The sequence below is a fragment of the Podarcis tiliguerta genome (genome assembly GCF_965153285.1).
Source record: "Podarcis tiliguerta genome assembly, chromosome: 2".
In the NCBI taxonomy this organism is placed as follows: Eukaryota; Metazoa; Chordata; class Lepidosauria; order Squamata; family Lacertidae; genus Podarcis; species Podarcis tiliguerta.
In genome coordinates, this window is record NC_139535.1 from 88347945 (window position 1) to 88361650 (window position 13706).

Below are 13706 nucleotides of genomic sequence, written 5' to 3' on the forward strand. Positions count from 1 at the left end.
TCGCCACTGCTATGGGGGCACCTTACCATTATCTTTGTTGGCCAGAATGGCAAATTCCTGAATCTCTTCTGGCTCAGTGACCCCCATCTGCTCAGCAATTTCTTTCATGATGTCTGCAGCAACCTACAACCAAAATGGGAAAGGAATACTTTTAGCCCTTACCCTGCTACTGGCTGTCTAAAAGTAGCATCCTAGCCATTTGGAAGCACCAGGAAGGGCTTCTAAAAACAAGGGAAAGACCTCTGCTGGCATAAATTCCAGCCCCTCTCATTTAGTTGTGGGTGGGAGGAGGGCTAAGGAGATTTTATAGTAGTTTTAATTCCATTGTGATGTATTCAGCCACAATCAGAAAACAGTAAGTTTGGGAAGGGACAGGTGAGCAGCAAATCAGGCCAGCTTCCGAAAGATGATATGGCTCCTCTTGGATTCACATCAGTGGGAGAGAAGGGAGAAAAGAGGGAGATGCTCAGTCTGCTCATCATAGGCCCCAGTGGCAAAATGATCCATGGTGAGCTCTATGCATACGGCAGGGCTTCTCAGCGTACACTCTCACACCTCTGGCAGCACCCTCCTTCCAAATTCAGAGATACTTTGCAAGCAGCCTCTGGGAGGACATGAGGAACTGTTGGAAAGAACAGGGGTTGCATGACAAGGCCTTGAACCCTCCCCTTCGTTGGAATAAAGACACTTGACACCAGTATTTTAGGTTAATGGGCTAAAAAAAGGCCACAACTTTATTGGTTACAGAATGTGAGTGGTATTGGCTTAGGCACTGGAACAGAACTGACTATCCCTGACTCCTGCCCACCTGCAGGAAGTCTCAGAAGGGTTAACCACCGGGAGGGAGAGCCCTGTTGATGCAAACCAACTCGAGCTCCCCCAGGGATACTAATAGGGGACGTGCCATAGCCATAGCCCCCACCTGGGCTTCGGACAGGATCACGCCCTCCGGATTCCTTTAATGGAATACCCTCGAAATAGGAGGGGTAGGTGATGGCCTCTACCTCCCCTCCCCTCCAATCTAATACACCAATGCCTAACTACCACCGAGCCAAGCCGCCAATACCCTCACACCTGCAACCAACTCCTAAAGCACGCCATGCCCCCCCCCCCGACTGCCCGGATTGGTTAGCCTGGGGGCATGACACGGAGGGGACTCCCTATGATGCAGGGCCTAGCCACACCCCTGCGCACGGGGCGGGCTCGCGTCCAGCCCACAACTCCCATTTCCCTGGGAAGGGAAATGGCTAAATCACAGTGTACAGACGCAAGCCCTTACGATTCCCTTGAAAGTCATTGAGTTCATGAGACGAAGAATACAGGAAGCTGCCTTTGACCAAGACAGACTTCTTCTCCAACTAGTCCAGGACGTATCTTCCATGACTGGCAGTGGCTCTCCAGGCAGAGGCCATCCACATTTCCAGCTACCTAACCTGGAGCGGGTGGCACTGTGGGTTAAAGCACAGAGCCTAGAACTTGCCGATCAGGTCGGCAGTTCGAATCCCCGCAACGGAGTGAGCTCCCGTTGCTCGGTCCCTGCTCCTGCCAACCTAGCAGTTCGAAAGCACGTCAAAGTGCAAGTAAATAGGTAAGGTAAACGGCGTTTCCATGCACTGCTCTGGTTCGCCAGAAGCGGCTTAGTCATGCTGGCCACATGACCCGGAAGCTGTACGCCGGCCCCCTCGGCCAATAAAGCGAGATGAGCGCCACAACCCCAGAGTCGGCCACGACTGGACCTAATGGTCAGGGGTCCCTTTACCTTTACCTTAATCTTTTTTAACTGGAGGTGACAGGGAATGAATCTGGAGAGTGGGACTTTCTGTGTGCAATGCAGCTGCTCTAACACTGAACTATGCCCCCCACCCCACCCCTGGAAATAAGAGAAAATAATAGCACAAGCGTAACAGCCCTGGCTCAGATGGGTGATGAGACTGACCACAGGCCCCTGCAATAGAAAGAGGCTGTTTCAATGGCAGAAGGTACAGAACTGGCTTTCTTGATTTCTGTGTCGAAATAGCATTTTAAAAAATGGGGTCACCTACTCTGAGTCATCTCGGTAAGAGGAGATGAAAATCAAAATACATGTATCAAAAGTCAGTCTCATCCACCCAAAAACGGACATGGCCAGCACTATCCCCACAAGCCCCCCACCCCATAACACTCTGATGAACATGCCAAAGAGGGACTCACCGTGAATGTCTTGATTTTCGTGTTGTATCTCTCACCTCCAGGTAGGTTGACCGATATATGACGTGAGCCACGTCCCTTCTACCAATGGGAAAGGACACAGGGTTTGAGAGAATCCAGTACAGACATCTTTGTCCCCTTCCCCAAGAGCAGGATCCAGGCAAATTTAATCACTTTGAAGCCCTACTGGGGCTTTCCATTACAGATACCAGCATCTGCTTGACTCTCACAGTGAAATGAATAGGGCTTAAAAACTTGACCTGATTGTGACCTTTGGGGTTTTAATATCTTAAAGAACATAGCTTGAATGAATGAAGATATTTGCGTTACTTAAGCATGCTCTGGGTTTTCAGCATTGTGATTTCCGGGAGAGAAGCATAGCTGGATGGGGAAGATTCCCTTTGCATTTCCTATTGGCAGCTCTTATCTCTCTCAAATCCTGATTCAACCACATCCATCATCCCAAGAAAGTCTGTCTGTTCCTCAGAACATCAATTGCTATCGCGAACACCTCTCCTCACAAATCCCATCCACAAAGGAAACTCAGTTCCCCTTTACACATGTAGGCTCACAACCTCCCAGTCAGACGCTAGTAACCCCTCACGAACAATCTCAACCAGTATATAATCGACTCCTCCCTTGCTGAATATTGTCTCCTTCCCGTATATATCCACAGAGTTCCCGTTCATGCAGCACATAAAGCAAGGGCCGGCCCTCCCATTAACCAGAGTGAGGCGACTGCCTCACACAGCAAGGGGCACCATGCTATAAGTGCCACACAGCCTGTCCTTAAACTGTCCTGCTTCCCTCAAGTGTAGTGGGAGATGCTGTTCCATTGCCAGTATGAAAATAAGATTCAACTTTTGCCTCTTAAGTGTAATGTGTGCCTGTATGTACTATTTTGTCCGTTGCCCCAGGCAGCAAAATGTCCAGGCACAACCCTGCATCAAGGAAAGTCCACTCCACGGTTCCTGTACTGGAACATACCTCCTAGCCCCAAATATTTACTGTCTCAGGGACTTGCCTTAGCAACCCAAATGGTAGAATACCCCCTTCAACACCCGACCTCCTGCAACCATATTTCACTCAGTTACCAGAAGCGCTTCAGTCTCCACACGGAACGGCAAGTGTCGACGGCCTCCGTACATGACCATTTTCCTCAGGTTGCTCTGGCAAATCCTGGCTATTTCTGTGGTTGAGAAAGGGCAAAGGGCTGAGCTTGTCACCTCACGAGTCTTACGAGTGTTGCCTTACGACTACTACAAGCTAGAGAACTCTGCTCAGTTGGGATTCTGAATTTAGCCCCCGATTTGGTGTGAAAACTGGAGCCCCAACAACCCTTTAGGATATCCCTTGCCTTGTGACAATGAAGGGAAGTCCAAAGAACCACACGGGAGTGATGCAGTTGGTGATACTGTGCCCAGCACTGGGAAGATCCCACCAAACCCCTCAGCTAAATTCAATGAAGCTTTTGAGTTGCTTCTTTCACAGCCAGCCTCATTAACTTATCACAGACCAAAGAAGGCCAATGGATTCTTTCCATACCTTTTAGGATGGTCCAAGTCCATTATAGTTGTTACGGCCTCCTACTCTAGCCCTTACCCTCCCAATTTTCAATTGGGAAGGTAGTACCCTGAGGGTGATGGTTTTAAAAGAGGATTAGACACATTCATGGAGGAGAGGGCTATCATGGCGGCTATGCTATACCTCCAGTTGGATTTAATAATACTTCCGAATACCAGTTGCTGGAAACCACAGGAAGGGAGAGTGTTCTTGTGCTCATATTCTGCTCCCTGGTTTCCACAGGCATCTGGTTGGCCACTATGATTACTAGATGGTCCATTGTCCTGATCCAACAGACTATTCTTATGTTCATATCCCTACCAGCGGAGCCTCAAGGGCTAGGGCCTACTGCTTATATAATTTACTGAAGCAGAGTTCGGAGTTCCTGGCTATCATAACTTGAGGAGACATTGTGTAGACAACAGCCACATGTATGGAATCTTGTTGAATTATGGAATCCTGCAGGTGGTGTGACCTCAGTTCAAAGTCAGCAAAGTCCCTCCCAAGACCACCACTCCAGGAGTGAAGTAAGAGCCGCTTCTTGCTCTCCCTCACGCTTCCCTTGGTGCTGAATGAAGCCAGCACATATGGCCCCAAGGGTGGGAGGCAGACAATACCTGTGCTGGAACTGGGGTCAGAGCTGGCCTGCTGCAAATATTTGGTGGCATATGGCATCAAAATGCTGGAAGGGAGGAAGTATCCAGTCAAGAGGCCCAGGAGCCTCCAGCCACGGAGACAGCTCTCTCTGTAGGACAGAGAAAAACATGGGACATAGTTCCCTTGGGCAAAGCACAGAGCAGGATTAGACAAAAGACAACTTCTGGTGGGCTGCTAAGGATCCAGGAAGAAAGGAGGACTGAGGGGGAGAGAAAAGAGAAAAGTTGGAAGGGAAAGATGGGGAAATGAGAAGCTCCAAGGAGTGGGGGGCGGGGCAGATTATGTGTGTCTAAGGTACTCCATATGGGACGCGGATGGCGCTGTGGGTTAAACCACAGAGCCTAGGACTTTCCGATCAGAAGGTCGGCGGTTCGAATACCCACAACGGAGTGAGCTCCCATTGCTCGGTCCCTGCTCCTGCCAACCTAGCAGTTTGAAAGCACATCAAAGTGCAAGGTGATAAATAGGTACCGCTCTGGCGGGAAGGTAAACGGCGTTTCCATGCGCTGCTCTGGTTTGCCAGAAGCGGCTTAGTCATGCTGGCCACATGACCCGGAAGCTGTACGCCGGCTCCCTCGGCCAATAAAGCAAGATGAGTGCCGCAACACAGAGTCGGTCACGACTGGACCTAATGGTCAGGGGTCCCTTTACCTTTAAGGTACTCCATGTACCTGCTCAGTTCATAAGAAATGCATCTTCCCTGAGGAACAGCAAAGAGCCTGAAGTAGATGAGCCCTGCAGCTGCTCCAAAGAAGTCGCAGGTGTTTACAGCACAGAGTTCACTTTAAAGTCCTTGACTTTCAAAGGCTATGATTCAATACAAAGATCCTAAGGGGCAATTACAGCCTCACGGCAGTGAGGCAGGCAGATGGAAGGCACAAAAGCCACTGTATCCACACATGGGGAGGTTATTGTTTTGTTTTGAGTGTGTATTTTGTCTTTTTAACTTGTGAACCACCCTGAGGTCTACAAATGGAGGGCAGTTTGCAGTTTCATAAATAAAGAAATATATTTAAGCCCTGACTTCAACATTACAATTCCCTTTATTCAAGCTCACAGCTACAGTCCTCAGAAGATGAAAATACAGTCCATGATTGACAGCGAGGAAGACAGCAGAGGGATGGGAGGATATACCATAGTCCCAACTTGATATCTGAGGCTAGACTGCTCTCTCATTGACTCCTCCCTTCACATGAATGGGATCAGTCCTGTTTTATAACAGGCCATAAATGAGAGCTATGTAACACTGACATTTCTGTAGTGCAGCTGAATGGGCGGCCGCAATGTCTGGGAGCCTGGAAGGCTAGTGCTGAATTTGTAGAATCCTCAGTATTTGTGATCTTGTTTCCAATAAAAGCCCAAAGAGGGTTACAGAGAAAACCAACACTTTTCCATGAAAAGGGGGCTCTTCAGATGTTGCTGGGCATGTTGACTTAGCCCAGTGATGTCCAAACTTTTTTCAAAGAGGGCCACATTTGATGAAGTGAAGGGCCGTGAGGGCCAACCAAAGAGTTGTTGAGCTTTTTTTAGGATTTTACCCCAGGAAATAAACTGCTGCAGGGGCCGGATTAAACCAACTGGCAGGCCATATTAGGCACCCGAAGCAGACTTTGGACATGCCTGACTTACGCTGATGAGAGCTGGAGTTCTGCAAGTGTATTGCTACAGGTATAGAAACCAGATAATTTTTGGAAATGACTCCCTGCACTTCTGGTTTAGAACATTTCCATTATTGTTACTTTTTGAAGCTAGTGTGCTAGGCTATGGTGCTTAGACCCTGGGCCAGTCCCTATATCTCATACTGACTAACTACACATGGCTGTTGTAAGGAGAAAGTGGGGGGGGGGGCAAGGACCCCAAATTGAGGTTATTTGAAGAAAGGCATGGTGAGGATTCCAATATACATAAACAACTCCTTTAAAATCCAACACCCAGTTCATGCCCAGAGCCTCAGCGCTGCAGCTCATCCGTAATCCATTACTCAGATCTCTGCTTTTCTTCCACCATTCCAATTTGGCAAAAAAATTAAACAGATTGGAGCCAACAGTCAGTTAAATCAATGTAAGAAAATGCATCATTAGGGTTCACTCCCACCCATCCACCAAAAGATCTTGATTTTCTAATGATGAAATTTTCACTCAAATTAACACCTACATCTCCTCTGTTCTAACACAGACACACATGCAGAGGTACTTACTGACTGGGGTTCCGCGTGATCTGCTTGATGACCTGGCAGTAAACCTCGTCACACAGATTCTCCTTCTCTTTGCAAAGCTGTACAAGGCAGAGAAGCATAAGAGGAAAAGCAGATACATTTCGGAACATCCGTAACTTACACAGAGTAGGAAGACCACCGTACTGCTTCCTGACTTATTATCTTACATGGGATTGGGCAATGCAGGGGTCAACAGAGGGGGGTGATGGTTAATGAGGGCCTGTCTTTCTCAAGCTGATCCCTACTTGGCACCTCTTCCCCCAAGGCAGCCATCAGTGGGTTGGTAATATTACCCAACTCCTCCCAGGCAATCCCGCCCATCCACTGAGGTCAGTGAAGGAGGCTGTTCTGTGTGTCCCATGAAGTTGTGGTTGGTAGGAACACAGGACGAAAGGGCCTTCTCTGATGCAGTGCAAAGGATGTGGAACTCACTGTCCCAGGAGATGCCTCTAGCTTGACTGGTCTAAGATGACGATGACCAGAATAATTTTGCAGCGGTTTAGAGTCTAAAGATTTGATTGGGTTGTACTTAAGATAGCAGATAAAATAATAAAGATAAAATAATTTGGCTCAATAAGCACGTTGCATCTAAAACATGGGTAGGCAAACTAAGGCCCAGGGGCCGAATCCGGCCCAATTGCCTTCTAAATCTGGCCCGCGGACGGTCTGGGAATCAGTGTGTTTTTACATGAGTAGAATGTGTCCTTTTATTTAAAATGCAGCTCTGGGTTATTTGTGGGGCATAGGAATTTGTTCGTTATTTTTTTTCAAAATCTAGTCTGGCCCCCCACAAGATCTGAGGGACAGTGGACCGGCCCACGGCTGAAAAAGTTTGCTGACCCCTGATCTAAAAGCTCCCTCCAACGCCCACCTGCATGTGGTATCTTCCAGCTTTTCCTTCCCTTTCATCAGCAGGTGTTTGGCCAGACATAATCAAAAATTGCTTGCTGGATCAGGCCAATGGCCCATCTATTCCAGCATCCTGTTCTCTCAGTGCTCAACCAAATGCCTATGTGAAGCCCACAAGCAGGACTTGAATGCAATGGCACTTTCCTGATTAGCTTATTTTATTTACTTTTTACTTTGCTACCTGATGCTGTTCTGTTTCGGCTTCCCATATTGTGTATTTTAAATTGCTTTATCTCTGAGGGGTTGTTGTTTTTTAATTAATGATGTAGGGGTCTCCCTGTTTGAAGCAGAAAGGCAGGATAAAAATCTCATTATCGATAGATTATTTACTTCCCATCCTTATAGGAGTCGAGCACTTAGGAGACATTGTGATCTTCCCTTCCCCAAACATTAGCCCATTCTGGTCACCATCACCCATGCAAGCCCACCATAAAAAGAGCCACAAACCTGGAGGATTTCATAGACATAATCAACCTCATCTTTGCTCTTGAGGCCTGGCTGGTCTCCCATGAATCTCATCAGAGCTGCAAAACAGGAGCTAGCGTTAATCTCTGCTCCTACTTCAGAACTGGAAAAGGAAAACAAAGGCACTGGGAATAGTGAAATTAAGAAAATTGTAGCCTCCGTTTCTGCCAATATTGACAAACCAAGGGAAAAGTCAAATGTCTGGATAATGGTTTCTCCTATTAGGGGAGAAGCAGAAATGCTCTCAGGCCATTCCCCAGGTGCCAGAACCGCATAAATGAGACCTATCCCAGAGCTCTGGAAACACAGCCACTGCCACCTCCCCCATTACCTAGCACAAGGAAAAACCACTTACTCAGAAAATTTTTCGTAGCCAGGTCATTCATCTTGCCATCAGAGTAGAACAGGAGCGATTCTTTGATTGGTTCCTGTGAGGTCAGAATACAAGCAGTCAAGAAGAGGCAAAGCCCAAGAAGACAGCTGACACCCTCAGTGCAAAGTTCAAGTGGGTCTAGTAGAAGTGTGCACACTCTTAATAATAATTTATTATTTCGATCCCAGCCACTCTGGTTGGCTCCCAACAGAATATTAAAAACACGATAAAACATCAAACACAAAAAACTTCCCTAAACAGGGCTGCCTTCAGATGTCTTCTAAAAGTCAGATACAGTGGTACCTTGGGTTAAAAACTTAATTCGTTCCGGAGGTCTGTTCTCAACCTGAAACTGTTCTTAACCTGAGACACCACTTTAGCTGACGGGGCCTCCCGCTGCTGCTGCACTGCCACCATGCGATTTCTGTTCTCATCCTGAAGCAAAGTTCTTAACCTGAGGTACTATTTCTGGGTTAGCGGAGTCTGTAACCTGAAGCATCTGTAAGCCAAGGTACCACTGTAGTTGTTTATTTCCTTGATCTCTGATGGGAGGGCATTCCCCAGGGCCAGCGCCACTAGCAAGAAGGCCCTCTGCCTGGTGACCCATGTAACAAGCACCATCAGATACTTCAGCACTGACTTCCAAAAGGCAAGCTTTCAACTATCCACATTCCAAGTGATAAAGGAACTACCCAGAGATGACCCCCCTCTCCCTCTTATTTACCTTAGTATGCTGAACCATGAGAGCTGGGTCCTTCTGTTCAGCACTCATCCCCTTCCATCCCAGCCTAGCAGAGACAGAAGATTAGGGTTTTACCCAGGAGAAAAAAACATTCAAGAATCTGGTCTGACATATGCCCTACTCTCCAGCTGCTTTGCAGTCTAACTTAGTGGGTTGCAGGTTCTATCCCTGGCATCTCCTAGATTTATTTGGTATCAGGTGACCCTGAAGGTCTGGAACAGGTGAATATAGAAGTGGGGAACCCTTTTCAGCCTGAGGGCCACATTCCCTTTTGGGCAACTTTCCAAGGGCCACATAATAATAATAATAATAATAATAATAATAATAATAATAATAATTTATCATTTATACCCCGCCCATCTGGCTGGGTTTCCCCAGCCACTCTGGGCGGCTTCCAACAGAACACTAAAATACAATAACCTATTAAACATTAAAAGCTTCCCTAAACATCACATGCCATTAGTGGATGAGGCCGAAGGCAAAAGTGGGTGGAGCAATGAATGGAGATTTTACAGCAGGCTAGGTTCTACACACACACACACACACAGCCCTCTGAATCCTTCATCCAATTTTTCTGAGTTCAACCACACATTTCAGCCAGGCAAAGACACTTGGGATGTGAAGCAGAGGCGTATGGCCCAGGGAGAGCCTTGAGAATTGGTCCTGGAGGGCCAGTAACTTGCCCCCTCACAAGGCCTGAGGTTCCCTGCTCCAGGCATTGACAGTCTTTTGTTAGAAGGACAGAGCCTGAAATGGTATAAAGCAGCTTTATCTGTTTCCAGCAGTGATTCATAAGCTGCAGTCCATGGACTACCAGCGGTCTGGGAAACAACGATAAAAAACAACAAGAGTGAGTTGAAGGTTCTTTGTTTGCTGTGGTGGAAACTTCACAGTTCCCTAGTCTACAATAATAAATGGATGGCATGAAGAGAAAAGAGAGCCCTTTCTAGGAAGAGGGTAGATGTTGCATAACTTAGATGCATATCAATTAATCAACGTCAGCCCTGGAAGTGGGGAATTCCAAAGTACGGTAACTCTAAATCCTTTCCTCTTGGTCTGCCCAACACTTGAGGTACATGTCAAGTCATGTGGATGAACTTCTCCCCTCTTAATATCCCATGATGCCCATACTTTCCTTTGAAGTGGTATGAAAGAAAATGTCAGACAGGTCCCACCCAGGGAAATTTTGTCATCAGAAAATGTAATGCTATCTTAGCACAACTCCTTTAGATCTTGGTACCACCTCATCATAGTAACACAAATGCAGGCAAGTTAGAAAAGTTAGAAGAATTTTAAAACATGATTTTATTGACATGTGTGTGGAAATATACAAAAGGCAGATCAGATGCTATCTGTAAAATCTGATTATATTCCAAGAAAAATAATTTAAGCTATATTTTATTTAGGTTTACTGAACTCACACAAAAAATTCAGCACATCATTACAGCACATCAAGAGGGATTTCAGTGAACAAAATGGAGCGAAGAAGTAGAAACTGAATAGGAAGGAATTTGCACGATTCCTGGGATTTTGTTGAGAATTCTAGTAAGATGTGGCATGATAAATTCTACGGAATGCATCAAATTAAATATACACATTAGTATTTTAAGGGATTGTGCTCACGGCCTAGTATGGACTCAGCAAAGGAAACGTAAACGAAACCATGGGGTCATAGCACTTTTCTTTTGAGTGAGATTCCTTGCTACCTGAAGTAATAGATGGATAATTTAGCATATAGCCAGCATTTTCCATATCTTATCAATATACTTTTCTGGGAAGGTTGCTGACTAGGGCTTTCAAGCTATTTTTGTGGGGAAACAGGCAAAAACAGCATATGCTGCCATAAGTCTGGATTTCCCCAGATTTTTTCTTCCCGATTTCCGCCTGGACACTGCTGCCGACTGCAGTATTCTGGATATGTTCGGGAAAATCTGGATGGATGGCGACCTTATTGCTGACATGCTTCCACTTCCTCACTAGTCATCATTTTGTTGTCATGTGGTTGTTTATGGAAGTCTTTATCCAAACAGCCAGAATGACTGTGTTCAAAACAATTCATTAGCATTGCCTGGAGAGCAACTGTTCTGGCAGACATTCCAAAATCATTGTATTGAAGGAAGGCATTCCCACCAAAGGTGGAGGTAGGTGCCCATTTGTCCACATTCTTTCCAAAAGTGTTTGTTAGAGTTTGGAAGTATTCACGGGAGTTGAGAGGTTATATACCATCAGCTGAAAAGCATCATATGGGAGCTTCTTTGTGTTCATTTTGACAGCGTAGCAAATGAATTCTCAAATGGGCAATGCAGTCATTATCTTCCAAACTCTTGTCCAAGTAGTCCAGCTCCCAAACCCAAATGTAAGAGTGGCTCTCGTACAGAAGGGGTGTTCAGAGGATATTATTTATGGCTGTTATAATATTCACTGCTGATATGGTAGCTGTTCCATGGATATCTCCAGAGACACAAGTGAATGTTCGGCTGCCAATTTGATATGAAGTTGGTTTAAAAAGCATGTAGTGATATAGAGGGAGAGGAGCAGCCTCAGCTTTCTTCGGGTTATCTGTGTGAAAAAGAAGGTTCTAGAAGTATTCTTACCTTTGAAGTTTCATCAATGTTTTTCCACTTGTGTGTGCGTGCTATCACTAGAAACAGTACATTTCTTGTTTCAAAAGCCCTAGGGCAATACAGTAACCACGCAACTTACACGTGTTTAATGTGTGCATTCAGCTTTACATGCTTGAAAAACTCTTTTAATTTTTTTTTTAAAGGAGGCAGAAGTCTAGGGGGAAAAGACTTTGGCAATCCCACCTGCCATTGCACCCGATGTGTTTTGACTTTGCACAATTGCTCCTAGGATAGCTCAGTCGGCAGAGCATTATTATTATTTTATTATTTATTACATTTGTATTCCGGCCTATACCACCAGGTATAGGAGCATGAGACTCTTAATCTACAATTCTATGATTTTGGCTTTAGGAGCAATCCCTGGAGTGTAACCCCTGCGTAAGTTATGTGCTTACTGTACTACAAACTCAAACCGTTCCACATGCCTACATATTCTGAAATATTAGTAATCTAAAATAAGTGGGTACAGAGAAGGTTGGCAGGAGGGGAGAGGAAGAATATTTGAGCCCAAAGAAATTTGGGGTGGGTGGGGGCAAAGATCTTGCCAAAGGACATGCCCTCCTTGGGAACCCTTTTGCATACAACTTCCTATGTGGAAGTGGGACAAAAAATATTGCATAAAGCTGGAGGGGTAAGGAGCCTGTGGTCTGCAGCCTAATGTCAGGCAGCCCTCAGAGACGGAGTGGCAGATTGAAAGAAAGAGTCAGCAAAGCTACAGCATCTTGCAGTCTTCTGCAAATTCTACTCAATTTTGGCCCTCTTCCCACCCACTTTCAGCTGGGAGCCCACCCACCATTGCCTTTAGCTCTGCCTGCTATTGGCTGCAACCTCCAGTTGACTTTTCCCATTGGTCAAAGGTCCTTTGCAGGAAAGAAGGTTCCCTACCTCTTGTATAAAGGAAATAGAGAGAGGGGAGGTCAGCAGAGTGTTATTCGTTTAAAATATTTCAATCCCATCTTTTTTAAAAAAAAAAAAAATTAAATGGGATGGGAAATACTGGTTAGTGTTTTGATGCCAACCATGTTGTATAGCTACTGTGAAAAAGCTGCAGACATGAGGAGCAACCATCCCATAACAAATACCAATCTGGAAGCACCCACAATAATTAAGGACCTCTGGTACATATTACTCACGCGGACTGGGCTTCCTGGAAGTGTGTTGCGGCAAACTCCATCATAGTATAGTTGCAAGGAGGAGTGCTGGCTGTTGTGCTATTGACTTCTGACTCCAGGCTGGAGGTCAAGTTCTGATGGGGCAGGGAGAGAAAACCTTCATATAAATGTCACTTCAGGTTTTATGTATAACTGTTGGAAAAACTGCTCTGATTTTTAAAAAATGAATAGCAGTACATAAGTAATTATTTTATAACTAAGCAAATCATAAATAAATATTTTTATAAGCAAATAATTATAATTAACAGCAGTCTACATATGCTTCCAACAGCAAAAACACACATGCCCAAATAACCTTTCTCTCCCACTGCAGAACTGTTTTGGAGCTCTGTATTTCCTCACAGACCTCTCAAATCCACAGGCCCTACTCCCTGCCAGAGCATTTCCCCCCACCCATGAGATAAACTGTAGAATCATTTGCTGCCGCCTCCTCCTCCTCCTCACAGCCTGCCTCACCTCCTTGCTAATGTTTCTCTCCAGCTGTGTTTCTCTCCTTAGGCTCTTCCTGACGGCCTCCTGCCGGTTTGTACGGTTTGGATGGAAACTGTGGTAAGTGGGAGCTGCCACCGGCTGCACCATGCTGGAAGGGAAAAGGCCAGAGCGACCTCCGACGGAGCCAAACTGCCAGCCTGTGGGGAAAAGAGGCTGAAATTCACATCTGGACATTTGCGGACGGGGCTGCTTATGAAGCTTCCCTTTCTATACCCAGCTTCTAGCTAAGTTGCTTCCGAGCCTGTATTTTTTTTATGAAACCCTGCATTTCACACATATGTTTAATATATTGTTATGAATGGATGCA

At 45.9% G+C, this 13706-nt stretch overlaps 1 protein-coding gene across 1 annotated transcript in view; it reads right to left on the bottom strand.

Annotated features, from left to right (window-relative positions):
* LOC310672564 (unconventional myosin-XVB-like) overlaps positions 1 to 13706 on the bottom strand; it is a 67400-nt gene that overhangs the window by 7527 nt on the left and 46167 nt on the right. Inside the window, exons 36-45 of the mRNA XM_083429987.1 lie at positions 13364 to 13536; positions 12869 to 12981; positions 9094 to 9157; positions 8352 to 8424; positions 7979 to 8055; positions 6605 to 6681; positions 4368 to 4495; positions 3282 to 3376; positions 2191 to 2268; positions 27 to 123 (exon numbers count right to left, since the gene is read on the bottom strand). Of these exons, the coding sequence (XP_083286113.1) occupies positions 27 to 123; positions 2191 to 2268; positions 3282 to 3376; positions 4368 to 4495; positions 6605 to 6681; positions 7979 to 8055; positions 8352 to 8424; positions 9094 to 9157; positions 12869 to 12981; positions 13364 to 13536 (975 nt within the window). The remainder of the gene's footprint in view (positions 1 to 26; positions 124 to 2190; positions 2269 to 3281; positions 3377 to 4367; positions 4496 to 6604; positions 6682 to 7978; positions 8056 to 8351; positions 8425 to 9093; positions 9158 to 12868; positions 12982 to 13363; positions 13537 to 13706) is intronic.